Here is a 27,528-nt window from a genome sequence, read left to right as displayed (position 1 = left end):
TTTACTGTTATAGTCATTTTTGGGGGGAAAAACCAAACATATGCTGGTTTCATGTGTCTTAAATGTGAAAGTTTGATGCTTTTCTATGTCCTACACGATAATAAACTTAATAGTTTGGGATTTTTGGGCTGTAGGTCGAATAAACAGTACTATTTGAAGACATCACATTGAGCTCTGGGATTACACAGAGCATGTTTCACTATTTTCTGACATTTTCTTGACAAAATGATTATTGAGAAAATAATGATCAGATTAATCGCGGATGAAAATAACTTGTTAGTTGCAGCCCTATTGACGATGATTAAAAAACAAGAGAGGGAAAATACTAAGACTGTATTCTCTAGAAGACAGTGCACGCACACACACATACTGTAGATACTGATCCAATTGGTCAGTTATGCATGAGTTTTACCCAATTAGACAACAGTAAACAAATGTAAACAGTCCCGCTTCTGTGAACAACAACAACATTCATGCGATTCAGAAATGAAGGAAAACACAAACAAGTTTAGTTCAGATTTGAAGGCATTACATGTATGTACAGCTCAGATCCAAGGGTAGTGTTTGACCATGCATCCAGGCTAAATGTTATACTGTGGATATATAAACACGGCTCCAAGTCCCAGGGAAGGAATTTAAAAAGTGCTACAGGTTATTTTGAGCCTGGCACACACATGCACACGCACACACACAGACATCCTTCTCCAGATGGTAAAGAAATAAAGTTAAGTGACAGCTGGAAGCACAGATAATAAAAATTCTCTCACATGCTTTTCCTGGAGGAGGTTGTGGTAGTGGTGGCTGATTTAATTTAAATTAACATTTTGTCCGGAAAAATCCACTCTGCTTCATAATAAACTAACTAAACGTTTCACTCAGTTTTGCTGAAGGTCACGACGCTCACCAGCACGCAAGCAAATACCCACATCACAGTCACTGTCTCTCACACTTTGGCTGAACTTGGCGCTAGTAAAAAGCAGACGCATCGACACAGACGCTCATATTAAAATGTGAGATTGTTGTTTGTATGATCCAGATTAAAATAAATCTGAAATAAAAACCATAATAGCTAGAGCATGCATTGTTTTTGCAGCGGAAAGCTACGGCTTCTATTCTGTGTCATCACGTCATACGCTCACGTTGACGTCATTAACTTTCAGTGTGTGCAGACGGAAACCACATGTTGCAGAGGAATGAATGATTATCAAAATGCCTTTGCATTCTGCTAATAAAAATGAGGATATCTGAAAACCTAAATAATGTGCACAGTTAAAATAACTTCTATGTGAGTGTTTAGAAATATTTTGTTCATGTTTCTACATTTAGAAATATTTTGGGTCAGTATGTTTTTTGTGTTTATTTTATAAAATTTGATTGATTTGATTTGAATTTTTTTTTAAATTTATGACACAATTTCAACACTTTTATAAATTATTATGGTTTACTGACTTATATAACCTTTTAGCTAAGGTTGTGCAGATTACATGGTGATGAGGTATTTGAAGATACTCCAAGAAATGACATCACTATGAGTAAAACCAACATACTAGCGGAGCACTTTTATAGCAGAGATATTTGCCGTGACAAAGTACAGGCACGTCTCATTAGTTGCAGTTTCATTTTGGTTTCATTTTATCTCCATAAGACGTTATTTGGGAGTGAAATAACTCGCCCTGTCTTTCCTCATTATCTAAATCACAAGAGGTTATTTTTACACATAACATATTACATAACCAGCGTCAAATAGGATTGTTTTTGGCACATGTCCCACTACTGATGTTCAAATTTAGCCTTTGGCCCAGTGTGCCAAAAGTATGCACCCCTGAGACATACACACGCTCTCCTCCTATACAAGTTGGTTCCTGTTGACGGGAAAAAAAAATCCCTGTAATTACAGGCAGATCAGAACTCTTAAAAAAGCACACAGGATCCACGCAGACAAGATAATTAATCGTTTCTAAACTGCGTTTGTTTGTAGTAACGGATACATTGGTCACCATGTGCCATCTCTGTGTTTTCGCTTTTCTTTTTGTCTCTGTCTCTGGTTGCTGTCTGCTTTAAAGCAAAAAGGAAAACATCTCAGCGCAACACTAAGATCTATTTTTAAGTCCCTGCAGGCTTTTAAAGGGTTGAGTGCAACACAATGTGAAAAGGAAGGAGGACGAAAAGGCGTACAGACAAAGATGTTTTTGGTGAAAAAATGTTGAACACCAGTGTGTGTAGTGAACAGAAGGGAGGGAAGGAATTTCAAAAATCTGTCAGACTGCATGTCGGATGAGGACAAAGATTGTGAAGAAAGAATAGTATGCAAATAGGCAAACAAAGACAGCGCTAAAAAGGAGAATAAGAATCGAGAACGCAAGATAGGAAGGGCGCAAATCATGGCCTGCGAGAGAAAACTGTTTCAGGAGTCCGCTAGTCTTGGGGCTCGGCTCTGCTGAGGCCCGCCAGCCCACCGCGGCAAAAAACACTCAAACAAAAGGATCATTTATTGGAGGAGGAAAGAGGGGGAGGTGGAATGGAGGGATGAAAGGAGGGGGAACACTGTACAGAGGCATTTGAGAGCTGAGTGAGTGAAACACTGGCCCCATCTCAACATTCACAGCCAATGTGTAACATTCTCCCCCACGCTGCCCCGCTGACATACTCAGCAGCCAGAGCCCATATGGTCCCACTGTGGTAGCCTGCTCACTCTCGTCTTTAAAGGCCACTTATTGGGCTTTTCCACATTGTGTGTCTTATATATTGTATTACAGTGAAGGACGTTCATATGAAACATGGCCGAAGTTTCAAATAATAAGGTAAGCTTATATAAAAGTAATCCCTGTGAGCAAAAACCTCAGGCTTCCTACTGTTCTGAATACTCCCTTTAAAAAGATTTTTTCTACTCTGGCTGCGGTATGACGTCTTAGCGTGCCAGATTTCTTTATAGGGTCATCTGCTCCGGGCATGCTACTGGAAGTGTTTTGTATTACGTAGCCTACACCGCTAAATGAAGCAACATGCTGACGTCAGGGAAACATGTAAACTTGGTAACTGCTATTGTTAATTTCACCCCAGTTTCAGATCATATTCCTGCTGGAACATATCCGGTTATATTTGGTTTGGAAGCTTTTATTGGTGATTATTCACATTAAAAATATTTCTCCTACTCTCCACTACAGTCACTCTCCAGCTGCAAGTACACTGCTAGCTTACATGTAGCTACATGATAACATCAGGGAACAAGTAATTTTGGTTTCAGATGTAATTTCTTCCCAATTTCAGATAATACTGGAACTTGTCCTGTTGTGTTTAGCTTTTCTGTGAGATTATTAATGGTAGAAATTGCTGCTATTCTCCACTGCAGTAACTCCCTGGCTGCAAGTAAGCTGCTAGCACATATGTAGCTACATGCTAACATGAGGGACACATGTAATTTTGGTTGCAGATGTTGTCAATTTTCTTTATTCCTGCTGGAACATGTCCTGGTGTGTTTGGAAGGTTTAATGGTGACTTTTTACGATATATAAAGTACCGCTATTCCCTGTTACATTAATTCCCCACAATACTAATGTTCATGAAGCTACATGCTAATTTTAGAGAAACATGTAATCTTGGTTGCTGATGTGTGTCACTACAATTTCAGAGGAACATATAAGTTAGTGATTATATTGGTTAGCAAGTTTTTATTGGTAAATTTTTTTTTTTTTAGGATAGAAAGTGCCACTATTCCTCCACTACAGTCATTCCTCAGCTGCAAGTACACTGCTACATGTAGCTACATGCTAACATCAGAGATAGATGAAATCTTGGTTGCTGATGTTGTTTATTTCACCCTGATTTCGGATAATATCCCTGTTGGAACATAACAGGTTGTGAAGCTTTTGTTGGGGATTTTTAACGGTAGAAAACACTGCTATTTTTTGTTGCAGTCATTCCCCAACTGCAAGTTCACTGCTAATACAGACGTAGCTATATACTAATGTCAGGGAAACATGTAATCTTACTACCTGATGTTGATTTCTCCCTGATTTTGGATCCTATCCCTGCTGGAACATGTCTGGTTATGTCTAGAACCTTTTATTGGTGATTTTTTTAGGGTAAAAAATGACAGTCATCCCCTGGCTGCAAGTTCGCTGCTACATGTAGCTACATGCTAACATCAGGGAAACATGTTACTTGGTAGCTGAGGTTGTAAATTTCTCCACGATTTTGGATCATATTCCTGATGGAACATGTCCAAATGTGTTTAGAAGCTTTGATTGGTGATATTAACGGTAGGAAAAGCTGCTATTCTCCGTTACAGTTATTCCCTGGCTGTCCACTGCTAACATACATGTAGCTACATGCTAACATCAGGGAAACATGTTACTTGGTAGCTGAGGTTGTAAATTTCTCCACGGTTTTGGATCATATTCCTGATGGAACATTTCCAAATGTGTTTAGAAGATTTTATTGGAGATATTAATGGTAGGAAAAGCTGCTATTCTCCGTTACAGTCATTCCCTGGCTGTCCACTGCTAACATACATGTAGCTACATGCTAATGTCAGGGAAACATGTAATCTTGGTTGCTGATGTTGTTAAGTTCTCCCCAATTTCAGATCATATTCCAGCTGCAAAGACAGTGCAGTGTTGCCAAGATACACATGTTCTGGAATGATCTATCAGAGCAAACTTGGCTTTTTTAGGAGGAGGGGTTAAAGAAACAGGCACCAAAAAGGAGGGTTGTTAATACAGGTGTTCAGCTCAGACAGAGTGAGGAAAATAAGGTGTTTTTCTAATACTAAATTAAGTAAATATTTTTTGGTAGAAACCTTAAATACAAGTATGAACTTGAAAATGAGCATAATAGGCGCCCTTTAAAATACACGGCCTGCTTTCACCAGCACAGCCTCCACTTCCCAGTAAAACCAACACGGCAGGCGACGTATGGATGCAGCCTGATGGCTCATTTCCATTTGAGGAATATAAAAAACCAACTGTTGAGCTCAGCCGTGCTTCACTCACCACAAGATCCCATGATGAATTTTTGCTAATGCCTCAAAATTCTTCATTAAATCCAACTGTGGAGCCGGGCTATGAGAAGTTTACCACAGAAACCCATGAGGTTTAAGTCTGACACAACCTTCGGCACAAATCATGTGGAAGCTAGCAGGGCTACATAAACAACAAGGCTTGGCAGGATGCATTCATCACAAGAGCCCCACTGTGGAAGGTTTAGTAAGACGACTGAGTGTTTTACTGATGCACATAAATCCACATCTCCATTTAAATGCTGCTCTATCTGCTTAAACTGCAGGCGTCTATTTCTTAACGGGCCAATTTGGTGCAGACAGTGGCTCAAAGAGAATGTTTTTCTATGAGGAAACGTCTCACAGTGACCTAGTTGAGGCATTGTTTAGCTGCGGTGGTCCCCCACAGCTCAAGGATTGCCCCACACAGTAGGAAAAATACATAAATACAATGAAAATTCATCATCTGGCCTCACTGACCTCTCTTCCTTACAAAAAAAGTAGATTTTTGTGGATGCACTCTAATATGCGACCACGGGGGGGAAAAGCCCAGTAGGAGGCCAAACTAAACCACAGCTTTCTGCTTGGATTAAGCAATGTACAAATCATAGTAAATAATATTCATATAACAACATTTACAAACCTGGCAACCCCACTTGAATACATACTCTCCTTCATGACGTCGTCATCATTTTAAAGCTGTAGGGTTGTGAAAACTCATAAAACAACATAAAATAAATGTCGTTCATGGGAGAATTATTCTTCTCCTCCATTGCTTCCTTCTGCTCACTCAGGTTGACAGGTCGGTGGAAAACAGGGTCAAAGTTCAACGTTACTGAACTTGGGGTAGAACGCTTCAATGGTAGGTCTGAATGGCTTCCTTTAAGTAAGAGTAGGTCTGTGGGGAGTTGTTTGGGACAGCTCTCTTCTTTGGAAAACAATGGCTCATCCGGAGCAGAAGGATTCTGCCCATGTCATATACGCACAGGGCTCAATGATAAGGATTGACCAGGGCAAGTAAAATGCCATGTCGGGCTAGTAAATCTAGCAACCCACATGCCAGATCGGACAAGAGGATATATTGCATTATTTGCTCTTGCAACAGGATATCGATACACTGGCGCCAAATACTGATATTTTTATCAAACTATGCAGGTGCCCTTCAAGGTTCCACTGCCACTAAAGTTCACTACCTTATGTCACCTTGTGGTGGCGCTTATCAAATGAGTCAGGGTAAAGTGAACGCTAGTTAACTTACTAGCAGTGAAGAAGAAACTGACAGGTGGGAAATGGCGGACAGACGGAGTCAGACAGTGAGGGAAAACATATCTGAGAGGCACCATCATCTTTCATGCCTCAAGTCTGGGCCCACTTCAGCTCAAGACCATACAATAAGCAAGAATTCGACTGAGATCACTCCAAGTCAAGCCTTGTACTTCTGGGGACATTTTGATCCCCAGAGTGAGTGCTCTTGACTTCCACGCTACTCTTTGGTACAGTCAGCTGCAGAGGTGAAGTAGCAGCACAAGGGAGGAGAAGCTTTTCTCCATAAGGCTCCGAGATTACATTATCTTCTCTCTTCTGCTTGGCCAATTTACAGCTCACAGACACTTCGTACGACACAGTCTCTGGCTTTTGTTCGATATCTATCTATCGGCAAAAAATGTTGCTGCACATTTCTGATCCATCATTAGCACCATTAGGATGTTTATTATATCACGCTGTCACACTAAACGTCTCACTGAGCCCTATTCAAACTTTAAAACCTTATATATATTTAAAAAAAAGAATTGACGAATATCATATCTATATAAATATATTCATATTAAATTCCCAAATCTGATTCAATTCACATAATTCTGAGTCAGGCACAGCAGAAAATGAGTGGCTTTGAGTAGATTTCTGACCCACAGGCATAGGAAGAAAAAAAACATTCACATTGAACCCTGTAAGTATAACAAACGTCTCCTGTATCTGCACCCAAACACCAAGAGAAAGCTTTGAGGTGATCAATAGTCATTTACAGAATATTGACATTCAGTGATATTCCAATAGGTTGTCTGGCCCTGAGCGCCTTCACGTCAGGTAACAAGTATATGCCTTTAGAAGTACAGCCAAGCCCCAGAGAAGGAAATCTATTCATGCAATAATTACATTCATACTACTGCAATTGCTACTGTTATTCTAATGCAACAAACACTTGTATTTATTTCACAGAACCTGTGCTGTTGTTGTGGGTGTTTGTTTGCTGAGGTTGCTTCTGTGGTGTCATCCTGTGTTTTTAAAACACTGATCAGGAATATCGTTCCTAATTTTGTTGTATTCTGTACATTGACAATTAAGGCTTTCTATTCTATTATGGATAGTCACAGCAGATGGTCTGTATCTCATACTGTGGATTATGCAGACAGTCAAACAAATCAGACTGGTGTCCACATCCTAATCTGGCGCCGGGTGAAGTTTGATTACAAGCATAGACGGACGGGGAGGCTGTGCTCCATTGGATTATCTTTAAAGAGTTTTCTTTTTTATCTGAAAAATGTCACAGAGCACAAGTAGGAAGAGAAAGAGAGATCAAAGTGTGTTTGTTAAGGCAAAGCTAAAGAGACACGACGCTAAACACAGTCTGATAAATGTTTTTAAGAGATTAAACTCTTACCTGTTCCCTCCTTGTTTCCATTCTGATGCGTCCGCAGCTCCTCTGACTTGTAGAAGTCGATGCTGGCGTAAGTGTTGAGGCTGGAGTTGCTGCTGCTGCTGCCGACTGGCGCGTTCACTCCCCCGACCCCAGATCCTCCACCGAGTACACAGAAGAGGCGAGAGGGGGCCTGGCTACCTGAGGGTCCGTCCAGGCCCAAATGGGGGCCCTCTTTGTTGGCCAAGTCCAAGTCTATGTAGTTAAGGCCTTGCTCTGTGGACGAAGTCTGAGTGTTTGTGGGAAGGGGCTGCTGTCCAGGGAGGGCAAACTGAGTGGGCGTATCACTCACGGCGCCGTTCCCCCGCAGCATGTTATCAAAGCCCAGTCGGCGGGCCACAGCTTGGGCGTGCTCTGGAAAGAGGGAGGCGGTGGAGGAAGAGGAAGTAGAGGTAGAGGTGGGGAGGGAAGGCGAGGCGAGGAAGGTTTCGGAGCAGTGCCGTCTGCGTCCTTGGGGGTCGGCGCGGATAACCTTAGCCCCATGGTCGGGGTTGGGTCCGGGTTTGGTGAGGGGGAATTCTAGACCGCGTGACAGCACTGGAACGGAGGGATCAGTCCTGGTGGGGGAAGGGGCTTTTGGGGAGACGCTGGATGACGACCTGGGGACGGTGTTGCTATTCAAGCTGAAGGCCATCTCCGTGTAGTCTCCGCAGGATGTTGGGGACTCGGACACAGATGGGACACTTTCTCTGCTTTTCCTAAGCGGGGCCTCTGCCACTTCGGCCCCCTCTTCACGAGGGCTAGTCGTACCTTCATCGCAGGCTTTGGGGGCGTGAGCAAGAGTCGGTGGCGTGGGAGGGGTGTGGAAAGAGGGGAAAACTAGTGGAGTAAGGGAGAGGGGTGAGGGGGACGGAGAAGGGCCCAAGTCCATGTTGACATACTCAGAGGCAGCTGGGGGAGTGATGGGAGCAGAGGGGCTCCGGGACAGGGGGATAAAGTTCCCTAAGCAAGAAGTTGGCCTGTGTTGAGGATGCTTGCTGCTTGAGCCATGAGGCAGTGATAAGCCATGCCTGAGACCCCTGCCGCGCCCTCCTCCAACCCCAGCCTGGCTGCTCTTCTCCCCCTTAAACTCAATGCTTACATACTCCCCTGGGCTCTTAGGTTCTGGGGGCAGGGGGTTCTCACGGACCCGAGGAAGGGTGTTAGCCTTGGATACATCAACAAACAGGCTCACTGGTCTGTTCCTACTCCCCTGCTTGGACAATCCACCAGAGCCCCGTCTCTGCTGGAGCTTACTCCCATCTTTGGACGGAGCTCCCCCGGCCATGGTGCTCACCGCCTGTGTAGCTCGGTCCTCAATCTCCCCGAGGCTCTCGCTGCTGGCTGAGCTGGACGAGTATGAGGAAGAGGAGAGTGACAGGTGGCGCCCGACTGCTGAACTCCCAGTTGCTGTTTGCTCCTGACGCCCTCCCATTATCCGACCTCCACCCATTCCCCTACTGCAACTCCCATTGGGCCTTCTGCCTCGTCCAGGTCCATCATCAAAGTGTCCTGCAGAGGGGTTATGTTTGTAAGAACGGGGAAGGGAATAGTAAGAGTACACCATCTTGGGCGCTTGCTGTTGAGAAGTCTCCAAGTGACCAGCGTGCTCAGGAGGTGGGGGGCTGCCGTTTACAGAACGTGCACTGATTGGAGACATGTTCATGTAGTCACTGCCCGCTCTACTGTCTGCACTGCCGCTGCCCACCCACGCCCCTCCAGAGAGACCTCCACGCTGGTCGGGGGAGCAGCTGCTGTTGGGTGACATTATCATGTAGCCATCAGACACTGGCGGAGGGCGGATCTGCTGTGGCGGGGACACGCTGTTGTTAGGGGTCATGGCCATGTAGTCGTCAGCAGGTTTGGAGTCTGAGTCTGGGACGGAGACGGCCAATGACTGGGATAGGGACACTGGAGGCTGAGTGACGCCAGGCAGCATGGACATGTACCCATTGTCCACACCTATATCTACACTACCGCTTGTTCCTCCACCTGCTTCACTTTTAAACTCGCCCGCCACGTCTAAGTACCCTCCTCCTCCTCCTCCTCCTCCTCCTCCTCCCCCCCCTGCTGACCCAGCACTCATGACAGATTCTCTCTGTGTGGAAGAGGAGGTGGAAGTGAACGACTCGCGACTGGTGCTCCTGGACATGATGGCGTAATCAGCTGAATCTTCATCTGCTGGCTCCTCGGCTCTGCGCTGACGTGGGGCCAGCCTCTCCAGGGCCATCGGAGGTAATGAAGCCCGCTTGCTGAGCAGCCTACGCTCAGCTTCACATTCGCGGCTGGAGGAACGGCGCAGCACTCTTCTGGTTTGAGGCTGGGAGCCACAGGATGGTGTTCCTGGCGCTGGCAGGGAGCCGGATGTCAAGCTCCCTTGGTTGCTGCTGCTACCACTGCCACCTCCACCACCACCGCCACGTTGGCCCATCAGGATGTAGTTGGCTCCCTCCTCGCTGAGCGACTGGCTGCCGGTGCTACCAACAGAGCTTCCGGGGAGGCTCGGCGAGGGGAGCAGCGTATGATCCCCAGGACTAGAACCATACTCATCAGAGGAGCCATAGTCACTGGGTGAGCCCGACACAGAGGCGCGATGAGAGGGGACACGGCTGTAGGCTCCAGACCCCGGACCAGCACTAGCAGATGTGACGCCTCCAAACTCAGAGCCATGCCCAGAGCTGGAGGAGAGGCTCGGAGCTGGGGAGGGCGCAGGGGTGGAGATGGAGCGCATCAACCCAAGAGGAGTTTTAGCAGCGGTGGTGGGGGCCGATCGGGCAGATTTAGACCTGAGGATTGGGGTGGTAGAGCAGGAGCCGTTGGTGGAGGGGCTGGAGCACGGCCCTTGGAGCGGAGTTGTTCCTGTGACCCCATCCTCCCCTTTCCCCCCATCGCTGGCAGTGCGAGACCTCGGGAAGCTGTGCCGGGGGGTGGGAGAAGCATTGGCGCTGCTGACCCCTGCTCCACCGTTAGCTCCTCCAGGAGGCTCAGTTCGGGGCCGGCGGGTGAAGCCCACCTGGCTGGGAGGAGGGTTGGGGTGATGGCGGCGTGAGGGAACACTGATGGGGTTTGAAGCAGTAGCACCTCCTCCAGGGCCGGAGTTTGACTGAGACTTGCTGCGCTGGCGGAACTCCTCGCTCAAAGCTTTCATGGCCTCTAGCAACGTTTCATGCATGTTCTGCGCCACCACCGAGTCATCCACCTAAGACATGACACAGAAACCCGCTCAAACAGTGAACTCAAATCATAACTCTGGTAGATAACAACTTAATTTGTGAATTGATTATTAGTTACAAATCAAACCCCTGAGGGAATCTGAAGTGAATATTCTTTCAATTTCAGATTCTCATTTAAAACCAGGTTTCATTTCAATAAATTTGTATTTAAGGAGTATTTTTAAGTCAGAACAGATAAAATACAGGTTCTTTTTCTTTCATTTGAATGCCTTCTGGGATCCATTTAAGTTAAGTTTAGTGTAGTTAAAAGTTGGGTTGAGTTTTTAAATCTCATGTTTTGGCACTAAAGGCACAAAGTATAGTGTGTCCACCGCTTTTCATTTCCACCTTTAAGGGATAGCATGGATCTTTTGAAGTGGCGTTGAATGAGGTACTTATCCACAGTCGGTGTATTACATACAGCAGATGGTAGTCAGCACACCCCCAGTTTGGAGAAGCAGGCAGGAGTACCGATACAGAAGCTAAGCAAAATTCTGCAGTGGACAAAACATATTTTAGTCACCTCAAAATCAATGTCATTTTAAGTGTACGCAACATTAAGAATATTTTCACCGCTTTATTTGAAGCTGTTATATCACTCCTTTCAAAGCCACCAGACTCCACTGAGAAAAATATTGATTTAACATCACTGAACACAGAATCTGCTGGTTTACTGCTGCCTTGCTCATTTACTTTGTTTGTGTTATTGTGTGACTTTGGTGTTTAAAAGGGTTAGTTTGGGTTCACCAAAGTCACACAATAACACAAACTAAGTGTTCAAGACAGTGGTAGATCGGCAGCCTCTGTGTTAAGCGATGTTAAATTAGAGTCTGGCTTTGACGAGAGCAATATAACAGCTTCAGTTCGCTGTCAGCTGTTACTGTTTTTGTCAATGAAGTCTGGTGGCTTTGACAAGACCAAAGACGGGGAACTGTAGCCGTTAATGGGACAAACTGGGTGCAAGTTGTCTGACATCTACTGTACCTAATACACTGACCGTGGATAAGTACCTCATACAAACCCACTTCAAAAGATCCAAACTATCCCTTTAAGTTATGGTCAAGCAAAAACCTTTATAAATTAGACCATAACGAAGGGTTACATGAACTCTAACTGTAAAGTTAAGTAACTTTACAGGTTCTCTGCATCTGCTGATTATAGGCCCTTTACATATATGTGAGGGGTGCAACTCTCAACATAAAGGGGGCTGCTGATTACAGACTAACCTGCATCCAGAACTCGCCCGGGCCTGTCACGGCAGAACGCCCCACCTCGACGAAGAAGAAGTTCTCTGAATGGCCACAGCGTCTGACGTTCATCAGCTGCAGCACCACAGCGGCGGCATCAGAGTTGAGCTTGACAAAGTTGACCGTCTTGTCGGTCAGGCAAAGGCGGTAGATGCCCACCAAGTTCTTGGCTTGACCAAGGCCTTTGGGCCATACCTTTACCTGCCACACCTCTTTGAATGCAGGTCCGGGATTGGGCACGCCGTAGTCCCCACCTTCCCCGCTGTCGGTGGGGTTCTTACCTACAGAGACAGAAAAGAGAAAGAGATTAAAAAGGTTGTTGGAGTGAAAAGAGGAGGATATGACTGGATAGGAAAAAACAGAGAAGTAAGTGTTTTGGAAGAGATTTATGAGGAACACTGGCTCCAACAAAGCACTGACGTGACCTTCATGCATCTGTGAACAAAGGGAACACCAGGTGAAACCACCACTATTTACCTGTTAGTGGAGGGCAAGCTCTGCTGATATTGAGCTTTTCACTGATTTTTAAACCAGATTTGAGTTCAAACAGAGCATGAAGGAGCTTGTGAGACCTGCTCACTGTACCTGCAGGCTCCATACCTGGGGTCTCATTTGTCATCAGACACCCTGACACACACAAGCACGCATACCGGTGTGGAAAAATGAAACCGTTGACAACTGAAGCCCCGCACGATGAGTGATGACTACGAAAGAAAAGCAACCGTTGTGGAAAAGTGAAGCAACTTGGAAAATGCTTAACAAGTGAATCTTCTCCAAAACCAAAGCAAACAATGCCAATAGATGGCCTGAAACCTGAGAGCAAAGTACTCAATAAGATCCTCATGAGCCACTTTCTGGAGCTGCTCCACAGACAATAAACCGGCTTCGTAAACTAATAAAATCCAGTGTCTTTTAGCCTGAGTACAGGCAGTCCATTCACGCTTTGTGTTTCTGTATTCAGACAGTAGGGAATTACTGAGGCGAGGAAAAACAGGAGAGAAAGCTCTTGGTGAGATCTGATCCTGAGCTGGCGGGGGACAAACAAAGGCCCAGGACTTACTTACTACAACATTTAGCCGCCTGTTTGGAGTTTTAAGTCACCTTATTGTTCACAGATCTGAGGCAGGAACCCAGAAAATTACCTTAATTCTATCATGCTGTGCAGCTCATTGTCAGCAGCTATTGACACTGCGTCTGAATATATCACAGATTTACCTCTAAGCCCTTTAATTTGCAGCCACAAGGGACCTCACATCTGCTGACTAAAAAGCTTGGGATTATAGGAATACCATAATATGAGTCATGTTTTAGGGTGGATTCCTATTGTTCTTAATGGGCGTGTTCGGTATTTTTCAACCTCGACCCTATTTTCCCATGTTTTTGTGTCTCAGTGACTAACGGGAACAACAATTTTTGAAGTTGGTTCAGTATTTTCAGCAGCGAAACTGAAATGTAATCACTTTACGTCCACTGAAAGTGCTTGTTTTTGCCACTGATAGGCTCAGATTGTTATTAGAAGTGTCTGACAACATTATGGAAATTATCCTTACAGAGATACACCTTTTTGTTACGGAGTAAAACCCTTTTTTATTTAACCAGAAAGACCCAAAAATCGTTACTGCCAAGAAACAAACCCCATTTAAATAAACGGTAATTTGTCACTGACGGGCTCAATTTATCAATGTAAGTGTCAAACATTATTGAAAGGATCCCTACAGAGATACACCATTTTATTAAAGAGTAAGATCCTTTTTGTTTAACCAGAAAGAGCATTAAAACTCCCATTGTCAAACCCACCAGACTCCATACAAATTAACAGCAATTTTATTAATGTAAAACACACTTCATTCAAAGTCGACAGAAACAAAATAAACCTCCAAAAAACTGTCTTGATTTGTTGCTCCACTGCTCCAACAATCACCAACTCTGGTTTGGTTGAAATAAACTCCTAATTCACCCAGTTAGATGTGAAAATATGCTGGCTCTATACACACTAAAATTACTGTTTATTTAAAAGGAGTTTGGTGGAACTGGCGATGGTGATTTCAGGGATGTTTCTGGTTAAACTAAAAGGATCTTACTGTTTAACAAAAAGGTCTATCTCTGTAGGGAACCTTTCCATCATGGCGTTAGACCCTTAAAATCATAATCAGAGCCCGTCAGTGGCAAATGCAAGCACTTTTAGTGGATGTACACTGACGGTGCAAACATGCCCGCACTGGTTACACTGCAGCCCGTTTCATGGCTGCCGGCTGCAGCACTCTCACTCGATACTGGACCAATCTCAAAAAAATGTTGTTCCCATTAGTCACTCAGACACAAAAACATGGGAAAATAGGGGACAGGTTAAAAAATAGCGAACTTGCCCTTTAAAGGAACCACCCCAGAGAGTTTTTCTAGATGGACAGTTTCCTCCCATGTTCCTTATTTTCTGAGTTTTCCTTATTTTCTTGGGTGTGTCTGAACCTGATAACTACAAATCTACGACACAAAATCAATCAACTTCAAGACAAGACTGAAGAAACAAGCCTCCAAGAAGAGGCTCACCTGTTCCCTTCATGGGAACAGGGCGTTCTTTGTGTAATAAAGAGCACCTGCCTTATTAGACTGCCACATCTGGCGTTTTGAAGCATTGATGATTTTTTGACAAATAACTGAGTGACAGATCATATTTTTTTACAAAGTTTGTGTGGTATTCTACTTTAAGCAACAATTTTGACCCAATCAGGCTAATCACAGCGCATCCTGGCCGCAGAACTACAAATATATGATTGTATGTTCGCATGCGTTTGTTCTTCCTTTCCCATGCCTCTGCTGCAAATCCAACAATGACAACCATATGTAGACGAGAAGCCTCAGCATGCACAGTGGATGCCATATTAGCCCAGCTTCCGTTATGACAAACATTTCCCCAAGATCCTCTTCCCAAAACATTTTTACTTGTGATTGCAAAAGAAGGGGCGGTCTGACGTTTCTTCTTCCAGTTCGCTTCCCCAAAATTGGACGACCGCTCTCAACTTGAAAGAGACTTAGAATAGATGTTTTGTTGAAAGTCGTGGAGGCTGTGGCTTAGTGGCTCTCTGTATGTGGGTGTGTGTGTGTGTGTGTGTGTGTGGAGGCACTCCCCCCCTACATTAGATGACTCACTCAAGGCCATGCATGGCTGTTTCATGCACTGCTTTTCTCCGTGTGCAAGGAGCCCTGTTTGCCTCCTCGATTTAGATTTACAACAGGAAGTGATGGTTTGGGGATTTTTCAGTGGGGACCAACGGAATGAGGGACTGCACGAGATTGTAACGAGATATCAGAGGGAAAAAATGGCCTTTTCAAAGAATATTTAAAGGGACACTTCAGCCCTCAAATGACCATTTGTAAATAAAAATACTCATCTCGTGTTACATTAAATTCAGGAGGAAGACTTTTTTGAGAAATCTGTTTTTCTTGCGTGCCTCCACGGTGAAAGAAGAAAACAAAACTGAGAAAGCTCTTGGTGAATTGAAGTCATAGGGGTCCACATTTACCAACAGCAAAACTATATCATAACATCCGTGTAAACAAAACTCATGCAGTATAATCTAGGTCTCATTTATCTAGTCATATGCTCAGTACTTCCCAAACACATGCATTTTTTGCTAAAATGCTAATACTGTTTAAAACTTTTTTGTCATAAATTCTTATTTTCATACTCAGGAAGTAAAGTTGCATTGAAACTTACTTTTAAAAACTGAACTGACAGTGAAACTTATCTGTGCTCTCTTCAAAGTCATACTCCACTGACATAAACAGTTATTTTATCTTGCTGAATATGAGAGAGTGGGAGCTAACTTAGCTAGCAGCACTGCTCCTTCCACAATTGCTGATAGTAATGTTGTTCCAACCCAACAGCGTTGCTTAGGAAACATTGTGACCACCCTCTGGTCTCGTTCCGGCTTGCCTCGGTAAGTAAGCTGCTTAACTTTGAACCACAACCCCCTTTTAGCATTGTTAACTATGTTCTGTTAGCACCATTAGCAGTGTCAGCATGGCTAGTGGTGCTAACATAGTTAACCATACTAAAAGGGGTTTGCATCTTGAAATGAAGCCGCTTACTCAACGTGGCACCCCAGAGGGGGACCAAGGGGCGGCCATCATGATCAGAGCAGCAACACTGTCCAAGGCTAACGTTCGCTAACCAGTGAAGAATGGAGGTGGGCAGTGGGCACCATCTTTCCACACGTTAATGTGACTAGCCGGCTGTGTGTCAGCAGAGCCAACAGAAACTAAAAGGCAAGACATTTACAGCACAAAACACCTCTAAATCCATATCGCCTTGAAAGCGGCGCTAAAGCTCACCAAGTACAAAGAGGGTAACCAGTTAGTAACCGGTTAATAGGTGTCTGGCTGTTGAAAGCAAACTCACATTCCTAGCCTCAATCTGTTGGTTTGTTTGCATTATTGTGTAACTACTCCGGCAAATCCAAACTAACCCCTTAAAACACAGAAGTCACACGACAGCATAAACTAACTGATTGATTGAGGCAGTGGTAGACCAGCAGCTCCTGTGTTGAGTGAGGTAAAATTGCTGTTTTTCTCAATGGAGTTTCACTTTATGTTCATTTCCCTGTCAGAAAGCACTGTCTGTTTGGGAAGTGCTGAGCATACACTGGATAAATGAGCCTTGGATTATACTGCACAAGTTGTGTGACAGTTTATAAGCAGATGAGGCATGCGGTAAAATCAAAGTCTTCTTCATGAGTTCACCGTAACACAGGGTGAGTAACTGACATGCAAATGATCATTTAGGGGGTGAGGTATTCCTTTAAGGAGAAAAAACTTTTTTAGGATTGCCTGGGTTAAAAAAAAATGTAATCACAGCCTTTATTTATTCTAAAATTAAACTTTCTGGCTGGTTGCTCCTTAAGAGTGCAGCATATTCCTCGAAGAGTATCTTTTCCTTTTCAAGAGCCCATTTAACATGTCTTTACGAGAGCACAAGAGTGTTGTTTGTTTTGAGTACAGTGCAGCCTTAAACCTCAGCTGTGCCCTCAACAGCACTTCCACACACAAACACTCTTGATCTCAGGGCCACTCAGGCCGCACACACTCTGAAGACTCTCTAAAGCACTTTTGGAGGACTCCTACAGGGGTGCAGGCTGATCTACCCCTATCGAACGTCACAGACTTTTCTTCATGCTTTACACAAAGCTCGGGTTGATCCTACACGGAGCCGTATGAATTATAGATTGCCCCTGGCTTTCCTCCAGGGGACCTGCGTGGCAGTGTGGTGCTCACTGGAGATGTCTGTACATTTTTTTCCACTTTGCCTAAAGAGGTTATCAGGCGGTCAGCTTCCGTGCAGCACAGCGGCACCCCTATACGACATAATGGCCCATAGCAGGAGACGAATCTAAAGACTAAAGGCTGATGCACATGAAAGAAAAACACACCTGGAGGTAATAGAGCATCTGCGCCAGGCTTGCTGGTTGAATGAGGGCGATGCGTGCGGAAAAACACTCGCCCAACCTTGGTGCAACCTTGAGTTTGGGTTAAAGAGTTTATACAAGGTGACTGTACGTATTTCAAAGTTTCAGCATAGTGTTTCCCTTTTTTAGCAACCTAAAAACATCGTACACTGGCTTATTCACGCACCACTTGTTTACTTCACTTCTGCCGCGACCACACATGAAACTTTCAGCTTATACGTAGGACGGCAACCTGCGCGGCCAACACTGCTGGCCATTCATGCCCACTTATTTGCTGTGCTCGAGCTGCCTCCCTCGAGAACATCAGACTGTATATAAAGGGGCCATAATCTAACCTAATTTTCTCAAACTGGGATTTTAAATATGAGTTATTGCCGTTGAGGCGGCGCCGTGTCTCCCTCGCTTTCTGTCATGCTATAAGAGAGTGTGTGTTTAGGGGCGTAAGGGGGGCGATAATTACCCCCGGGGCTGCCAGATGCCTGCTGGGATATTGACAGCTCCTCGCTGAGTGACAGGCTGATTATTGTTATGGTTATCACACAAATCCTAAGGAAGTAGGTCTTCCATAGGGGACTTGAGGGTCTGTGGATTGTATCAGCTCCCCCACAGCAAGACCAGGAAAAGGGGGTATTGTTATTGAACCGCCGCACCAGTGAGTGGAATTCTAGTTGATCTAAGATTAAGTTTTAAAATCTACAGGATTAATGTTCAGACACTAAAACAAAACCAAACATCCTCCACCTTTTATCTCCAACAACCTTTATTTAAAGGGGCTCATTTTTAGGTTCATGCTTGTGTTTTGAGTTTCTACTAGAGCATGTTTACATGCTTAAGGGGCCGTACACATGCTGCGTCTTTAACTGCCTGGAAAACGCGAGGTCAGGCACAGGGTGCTACTCTTGCACCTTGTCTGTGCCAGCTTTGAAGAGCGCAGCAGCAGATTGTGTCTGAGGTTGCTGAGCATCCCTAACAAGCACTGTATCATTTGCTGTTTGTGTGTTGGCCTATTGTCTGTGGGACAGATGTACAGCTCTGGCAGCCCTGCACTAAAATGATCAACTTCTTCTCCATATTTATCACAGACTGATATTTACAGATGAAGGGAAATATATATCTGTCAGCTGTGATTGGTTGGACCTCGTCACAAGACATGCGGTACGTGCTGTTGCATTCTAAAAGTTGAACTCGCGGCATGTTTACAGCCCCTTTAATGGTCAGAAAACACTTTAATGTCCTCATTCTGTCTGTGCTGGGACACTCGTTGTCACCCTCTGTCTCAGACGCTTTGTTTTAGTGCCTCTCTATTAAAGCCACCCTCCTAAAAAAGCCCAGTTTGCTCTGATTGGTCAGCGTTTCCAGGAAGGCTGATCTTACTTGAATCTTCGTCAGGCCAAAATTCATCAGGTGAAGGTTTGACCTAAAGAAGATCAAAGCTTGTGTGGCATGGAGTAAGTGTGCAGGCGTTACTTTTTTCCTCATGTACGTTGTCTTTTGATGGCCTTGCACCTTCGTGATGAGCGAATAATTATACTCTCTTAACACATTTAAAGAAATCCGTCACAAGCTGATGTCAGTGTGTCTGCAAAGTAGATAAAAAACACTGGAAACAGCATTCAGAACAGTCTGCAGCCTGAGGTTTTCCATGCAGGGATTACTTTTACATACGTTTACCTCATTATATGAAACTCTGGCCATGTTTAACATGAACATCTGACATTGTAATAATATGAATATATATGACATAAGGAAAACCATAATAGGTCCCCTTTAATGCATTTTTGTGAAAACCGTTCCGTTTCACAGGCAAAAAAATTCGAGTTATTGAAATTTATGGCAGGATTCATAATAAAGTCCCTCTTCTTAGTTTGCTAATGCAGCCTGTAAATCAGGGAAAACTACTCTGGCAATGAACCTCCTGGCTCCCACTAGGTTCTGTTTCAAGTTTCTGACCTCACTGCCCTAGCATGCTGTGCTGCGCCATAACACCGCAAAACCCTGCACAGAAACTTCCGAGGGCTAAACCCCATTTTCTCCCCCCTATCTAGCCACTGTGCCCCCCATACCACCCCCACTGCCATACCAGGTTACCAGATAGGAGACAGCTGTGCGCTTTTTGTCCCAGGGTGAATCTGAGAGAGAAAAGAGATCAAGCCACCCAGCGGTGAAAACAGTTGCTCTAATCTCTTGCTCCCATGTGTGCCCATTTTCCTCTTTCTCAACTCCTCCACTTCCTATCTTCTCATCCATCTCTACCATCTGTAATCCCCCTCTCTGGGCCCACACTCGGGGACACAATGCCTCCGCAACACCAGCATCTGCCTGAGGTTCACTTCACATGTGGTTTGTGTTAGCCGGAGGAGCACACACAGATGTAAGCGCATGAAATTATCGGTGACGCATCCAAGGTTTGCTGTCCCTCGACAAGACACGTAAAAGAAAAAAAGCCTCCGTGAAAGTAAACTGAGGCGCTCGCAAAATCAGCTCAGACGCCTTCACCAAACTGGCAGCCATCTTGGACTTGAGCCTGGCTCAGAGTCAGTAAGCACTGTGTCTCAGTAATATATCAGGTCGGAACAGGCAACAGTGTTAACTGAAAAAAGTGAACAATACTGTGCTTTCTAGTGTGGTCCAGCTTCATCTTGGGGGCCTCGACTTCCAAAATAAGGTGTTTTTTTAAACGTAATAACATTTGGTTTTGAGAAACTGCCCAATAAGTTTCGCACAAGTCGTCTTGCACAAGTTTTCCAAAGCGGATAAATTGAATTTTGGAATTAAATCATTCAGGAATTCGTTCTGGTCTTCTGGGCAAGTAGCCTCTCCAAGTTTCTTTTTCACAAAGTATTCATATAGAAAGTGCAGAGAATTCAAATAAGGTTTAAACATATAAATTCAGTTTGGAGACATGTACAGTATATATACTTAGCTACGATCTGACCAGTCAAACTTAAAGGAGCACTTCACCACCCAAATGACCATTTGCATATCAATTACTCACCCCAACGATTTTCAGGCGAAGGACCCCTGAGCTGACAGAGAGACGGCACAGGGATCCCCTACTATATGTGTGTATAAACATGCATTGTGTATTAAACTGGGCGGATGGAGGTTGTTAGGCAGAGGGCCATATCAGCCTCAGGCTGCAGTCTAGACCTGTATTTGCTTTTCAGGTAGGTGAGGGAGAAAACTCCACTTTCACAAAGGTAAGACGTTGCAAAGGGTAAATGTGGATTTGTGTGAATGTGCATTTCCATAAATATTTTAAGTTTATAAAAGAAAAAAAAATGTCCAAAAAGTTATCAGACACTAATTTGAGGTAGCACGGTGATCAGTCCAAAGACATGCAGGTTAACTGGTGACTCTGAATTGTCCGTAGGTGTGAATGTGAGTGTGAATGGTTGTCTGTTTCTATGTGTCAGCCCTGTGATAGTCTGGTGACCTGTCCAGGGTGTACCCTGCCTCTCACCCAACGTCAGCTGGGATAGGCTCCAGCCCCCCCACGACCCCTAACAGGATAAGCGTTACAGAAGATGAATGAATGAAACAATAATTTAAATAATTAAAACAATAAATGAGCACGAGTTGTGTGAGAGTTTGTAAACAGATGTTTTGATATAGTTGTTAAACGTGGATGCCTATGATTTCAATTCATCAAGATTTTTTGCCTTTTTTAGATTCTTAGATCACCATAAAGGCATGCGGGGGAAAAAAGTTTTCTTCACAGATTCAACGTAACATGGGAGAGATTAATTGATACACAAGTGATTATTTAGGGGGTGAAGTATTCCTTTAATAATAACTAGGGCCATGGTAATGTAAAAAACAGTTCCACTCTTCATGCTTTAATTTATAACGGATATAAAATCTAGAAACGCTGCATGGAAGCATTTGTGAGAGAGTGTGCGTCCAAAAGAAACAAGAAACTCTTCATACTCTGTGTGCATTCCTTTATGCTACGATGTAGAAAACAAATGTTTTATACCACTCTCACCTCATTTTACTCGACACAACTCCTGGATGTCATTCCAAAAAGTAAAGCATAAGGGTTTCTTTTACATTTTTTTAAGTATGTTGCCATTTTTGAAGGATAAGAGCAAAAAAACAACTGAAGATAAGTCATTATTTACTGCAAAGATTGGGAAAGGCAGGATTCATGCTATGTCTACATCCAATCAATGCAGCATCTTGTACTGTATCTCCCAGAGGAAAAGCCCAGCAGCTAATGAGGAAGGTTTTCACTCACTTCTCTTTCTAATGCATTCACTGTAAGGCTGATAAATCCCAACTCGTGAACTTCCTGACCTCGCCTACTACAGCGGTAATGGGCTAGTATCAACCAACAGCAATCAATACGGCCCAGCTATAAAAGGTTACTATGCATTTAAAGCCCCGCGACTCTATCCTGCACAACATATGGGCGCTCATTGACTAAATGGATCTTGTTGCCCGTGGCCTTGCTTTGCTGTCGATCAAACCCGAGCACTTAATTGACGGGCTGCCTCAGCGACGGGCCGACCCCGATGCACAACAGGAAGACGTGAAGAGGAGCGCTCAAGGCCATTTCAGACTCACTGAGGCAAGGAGCCGCAGCATCACAAACAAGCCGGAGCTGGCCGGTGCCGAGGTCCTGCTGGCCGGCTTGTCGTGTTAAATGAAATTACAGGGTGTTAACGTGCGCAAACTATTTATGCAGAGGAAATAACCTGTGGCAGCTCACCGCTCCTCAGCCTGGATTAAATGAGCGAGGACAAATCAACAGGAAAAATACTGGTCACTGATCATTTTTAAACTCTAGACTTTGTGGTTTCCCCCTGTGACTTTGTTAGCACACAGCCTCTGCTGTGCCACCAGCAGCTGACCCTCGAGACAATAATTACTGCCTAATTAGGGAGATGAGCAGTGCTTAAGCGCGGCTTAACGTTTAATCGGGCAGCTCGGCGAGCCACTGGTGAGATCCAGATCTCATTGGTCAGAGCAGCCAAACGACACTCCCGGATAAACCCACTCCAGGGCCACAGTCTGACAAGAGAGTCTTTTCTACACACGGTCGACTCAGAAACACAATTTTCCTCATATCAGTTCAGATTTAAGAGTTTCGGTGTGATTTGCTAAGCTCTGGATATTGGCCGCGGCTCAACCTGACACACTGCCATCGGCTGCATTTGTTTTGTGGTGCTAAAAAGTGTCAAAAACTACATCATGATAATCCACAGACCTAAGTGAAAACAGATTTATAGTGGAGGAAAAAGCTGCTCACATTGAGGTTTGTGGACCAGCATGAATAACCATATCATTATATTTGGAAACAGATGTTGTTTCAAATGTACTTTTTTTTATTTGAGAGCTTTGAACGAGGGAAACTGAATTCCACGGAGATTTAGTGTCCTGCGGTGATGTAAACAGATAGACGGTGCTGCTGGTCAGGGCTGCACCTAACGATTAGTGTCATTATCTTTTAATCTAATGATCGTTTCCTCTTTAATCGATTTTCATTTTGTGTATCTCAGCAGGAGATCAGCAGATGGAGTTCGCTCAGAAAAAGCCTGTGTGTGGACTTTGAGCTGAAGTGTTTGGGGCAGAATAAAAGTTTTATGTTTTTGAGTGAGCAGTCCCTTTAAATTAAGACAAACATGACATAATGTTGGGGCTCATTTGAGTCAGAGCAGAGCTGCAACTACTGATTGCTTCTCATTTTTGTTTCATCTAGTTGATTATTTTGGGAAATGGTACAGTAAAATGTCAGGAAATAGTGAATACAGGCCAGTTACTATTTCCCTAAGCACAATACAGTCTCGTCAAGCTGTTTTGTCTCTTTCAATCAGCAGTACAAAACCCAAAGATGTTAAATTTGCCATCATATAAAACAAAAAAAACCCAGCAAATATTCTTGATAAATAACACAAACAATTACTGGACCCTATTTTCCCATACACATGTCTAAGTGACAAATAGGAACAACAATTTTTTTAATTGATTCAGTATAAGCGAGACAGCTGCAGCCGTGAAGCAGACTACAATGTAATGTCAATGGGTAATTATGCAGTCTCAATTTACATCCACTAAAAGTGTGTTTTTTTGCCACTGATAGGCTCAGAGTTTTTATCTTAAGTGTCTGACAATGTCATGAAAAGAATCCCTACAGAAACAGACCTATATGTTAAAGAGTAAGGTCCTTTTTGTTCAACCAGAAACAGCCCTGAAACGCCATCGCCAAACACACCAGACTCCATTCAAATAAACAGTAATTTAAGTGTGTATAGAGCCAGCATATTTTCACATCTAACTGGGTGAATTAAGGGTTTATTTTCACAAATTCAGAGTTGGTGATTGCTGGAACAGTGGCAAGACAAATCAAGACTTTTTGTGAGTTTTATTTTGTTTTCTTCTTTAAATGAAGTGTGTTTTACAAGTCTGATTTCAGGGCTGTTTCTGGTTTAACAAAATAGATCTTAACCTTTAATAAAAAAGGTCTATCTCTGTAGGGATCATTTCCAGAATGTTGTCAGACACTTATAATGACAATCTAAGCCTGTCAGTGACAAAAATAAACACTTTTAATGGGCGTACATTGCACAAATGCCCCAACACTGCAGCCTGAAAATAAGATCCAGGTTGAAAAATACCAAAGTTACCCTTTAAATTATTATCAAAATGGTTGTGGATTACTTTTCTCTCAAATGATAAGTGGATTATTCCAACACTACATCAGAGACAATCCTGTCAGACTTTTCCTTTGCTGCTGCAACACATGCAGTGGGTGTTTCTCCCTCATTCAGTGCCACTGGCTCCAAAGTTTGACTCCGCCATATTGTTTTATTGAGGTCAACAACAATCCCTGAGGTGGTGCCTGAGCTGCGGGACAGTTTTCCTGGCAAACGGCGACTGTGGGCCGCACCTTCGCCCGTTTCGTCGAGGTTAAGCCTTTACACACTCGACTGACTCCTAATAGTTGAGCAAATAGCCGCCCTCAAGCCTGATACTGTACTCGCTGCCCGAAAGGGTCTTACTGGACTCAGCTGAATAAATAACTGGGATCCTAATATCGCCCTGCACGGCAGCTGGCTCGTGTTTGTGTAATTACCGCTGGCTAGAGGGGAGGCTGTGCGATTATTGGACGGTTCCTGGGCTGCTTTAGGTGAGTTTCCCAGGCCCAAAGCACTACAAGGCAGCGTGGACATGCACTGTTTTTGTTGTGCCTCCCCTGTATGCATGCTCACCAACATGCAAGCTGGGGAACTTCTTGCTGTGCACACCCAAAGCAGCACAATTATTCCAAACTTAAACTTTAAATAACTTTAATTCACCCTCCAGCTGAGGCATGCCACTGAGAACTTCCCCCTGTGCAGTGACTGACAGGGCTTCATATGAGCAGCACAGGTATCAAATTGAGGGAGTGGTCCTCTGGAAAGTATGTGAAACAGACAGTGCAGCATCTCTTGGCTCCGTGCCCCTAAGCTTCGCCCTGTTCTCAATCTGCAGGCTGTGAATTCCTCTGTCTCCCCACTGAGGGACAAACACTTTACTGTACTGACAGTAGAGGAGTGACAGTGTGTGTAGACGAGGCAGGGGTGATGGCGGCATCGGAGAGGGGTGCGGAGCTTCAATCAACACACAGACACCGAAGACTTGAAACTGTGTATGAGCTGCACATACCAGAGGAGGGTTATTACAGGCAGGAATCCTGCCAGTGTTCAGTGTGTGTGCATTTCAGCTATTTTCGCACATGCAGGTTTAGGCAGCAATCGGCCATGACCTTACAACTCCCCCTCTTACGAAACCCTCCCTATACAAGCATGGATCATGTGTGTGTGGCCTCCCTTCTTTTTTTTTTTTTGTATGAGCAGGACGGACTGCAGCACATACCACAAGAAAATGCCTGCCAACGTGCTGGTTTACACAGCAGCTCGGCCGCAGCCTTTTGTCGCTGTCAGAGAGTGTGATTTACACGAGAAACCCAACACTGGAAGCAACAAAAGAGGGAGACAAGTAGCCGTCAGACAGTGCAGCACACCGGAGCTGTAATTTCAAAGACGACTCATGATGATGCTCGAGCCGGCTGGTTGTCTGGCTTCCTTGAAAAGGCCGAGCGTGCTCACCTGCTGAGCCGCAAGGATTTCTGTACATCTGACCTTTACGCACAGAACACTTTGATTAGATTGCTTTCATTTCGGAGCAGTTTTTTTCTGTATAACAGGGTTGTAAAGTCAGTTTCTCACAATTCCCCAGGCTCCAACATCTGTCTATTCACTCTCCCATCTCGCGCAGACTCGTCAAATACTTGGAGAAAGTGGGCTGAGCACACACCAACACACACAGACCTAGCTGTGTTAAAGGGACAGTTCATCCTGACTCAAAAACACATTTTTCCTCTTACCTGTTGTGCTATTTATCAACCTTGGTTGTTTTGGCAAAGAGCTGCAAAGTGTTGGAGATATCAGACGTAGAAATGTCTGTCTTATCTCTACTATTATGGAACTAGATCTGGAGCAGTTTCATATTAGGAGCTATTTTCTTTCTACCGAACTTCACCAGCCAACCATTTCACCCTGCAGAAGGAAGAGTGCATCTACTTCTAGCTGACCTAGCACCAGTGACCTAGCTAGCGTTATAGCTCACCCAAGGAGGACGCCACTAAAGTTTACACGAGCCTCTTGCAATTTTCATACAGACAATACAAAATTAAATTTGAGGACTTTTAAGTACTTTTTCAAGCACATTCTTAAGGACTTCGCTCAAAGCTAATAATTCATTTTCACACATAACTTTTTATTAAACAAATAAATGATGTGATCAATATTTCTCTTTTCTGAGAAGGGTTTCTTATCCTACTTTTTTTTAGGCATAACTGTATAAAATCTGCAACAAAACATTTGAACTGCATGGTGTTGAGAGCATTCTCGTGCTTCGAACTGAGCTGAACTCCCGCTCAGCCCGCGGCCCGCACACAGGGCAAGACGAGAGGCAGAAACCCCGCCACGCTGGTTGCTATCAGAGAGAATTCTCATCTGGTAACAAAAGGAGTTCACATTATGAAGAAACGAAAATACATATTTCAAATATAACCATCTGAAAGTAGCGCAAGGAAACGACGCCAGCTGGAACTTAAGTTTCACTTTCAGTTCTCGGCAGAGCTACGACATGGGAACACCGCTGAAGAGAGAGGAAGACAAATCATGGTGAAAAGCCAGCTCATCATGTTAAGTCATGTTAAGTTTAGCTATGCCAAAAGGTTTACAAGCACATCATACAAGAGACAAAAAATAGAAGTCTGCAAACTCGACTATGCTCCCATAAATATTTAATTAAATTACTACCGAGATGACACTTTAAGCCACATGGTCTACATCAAACCAGTTTCGCTGTGCTAACATTGGCCTACTGGTTTTGCTTGGGTTTTTAAGGTAGAGCGAAGTTAAACTAAACTACGGTGTCAGGCAGGAAGAAAGGAGAGGGAGGACGAGACATTGACACATCTGAATTTTAAAAAAGAAAAGGCTGAACGATTTAATGAGCAATTTAACTGTGGTGAATCAATGAGCAAAACTTTGGTCAAAATAGAAGACGACATTAAGTGGTTAATTTGAATTTCAAGTTCTTTTCAAGCACTTCTCAAGGTATTCCAGTGCTTCATTTTTTCCCCTCAAAATTCAAGCACTTCAAGGACTTTATGCAAACCCTGCTCTCATCCATGAGTAGATGCACGCCTCCTTCTGAGCAGTGATACAGTTGGTGGGTGTAGCTTGGTAGAAAGAATATAGTTCCTACATGAACAGGGTATCTGCAGGTTTCAGTAAGTTAAATTTAAGACTTTTTAAGACCTTTTTAATGCCACCTTGAATGGAATTTAAGACCGAAAAAACTATAAATATAAGCGATGGTTGGGGGATCCCGCTGTACTATAACCAGTGTTTAATTTGTAAAATTAGAAGTGGGGGAACAC

The 27,528-nt window shown here is 44.0% G+C and overlaps 2 protein-coding genes across 2 annotated transcripts in view; both read right to left on the bottom strand.

Moving 5' to 3' along the window:
- The window catches only part of zgc:194930 (uncharacterized protein LOC557813 homolog), a 278,453-nt gene that overhangs the window by 26,747 nt on the left and 224,178 nt on the right, over positions 1-27,528 (bottom strand). The window lies entirely within an intron of this gene.
- si:ch73-335l21.1 (insulin receptor substrate 1-B) overlaps positions 1-27,528 on the bottom strand; it is a 77,786-nt gene that overhangs the window by 46,611 nt on the left and 3,647 nt on the right. Inside the window, exons 2-3 of the mRNA XM_050067666.1 lie at positions 12,109-12,410; positions 7,656-10,869 (exon numbers count right to left, since the gene is read on the bottom strand). Coding sequence (XP_049923623.1) covers positions 7,656-10,869; positions 12,109-12,410 — 3,516 coding nt within the window. The remainder of the gene's footprint in view (positions 1-7,655; positions 10,870-12,108; positions 12,411-27,528) is intronic.

This window comes from Epinephelus moara, chromosome 17, assembly GCF_006386435.1.
Source record: "Epinephelus moara isolate mb chromosome 17, YSFRI_EMoa_1.0, whole genome shotgun sequence".
Taxonomy (NCBI): domain Eukaryota; kingdom Metazoa; phylum Chordata; class Actinopteri; order Perciformes; family Serranidae; genus Epinephelus; species Epinephelus moara.
Note: the sequence above shows the minus strand (reverse complement) of the source record. Positions and strands in the feature narration are given on the sequence as shown.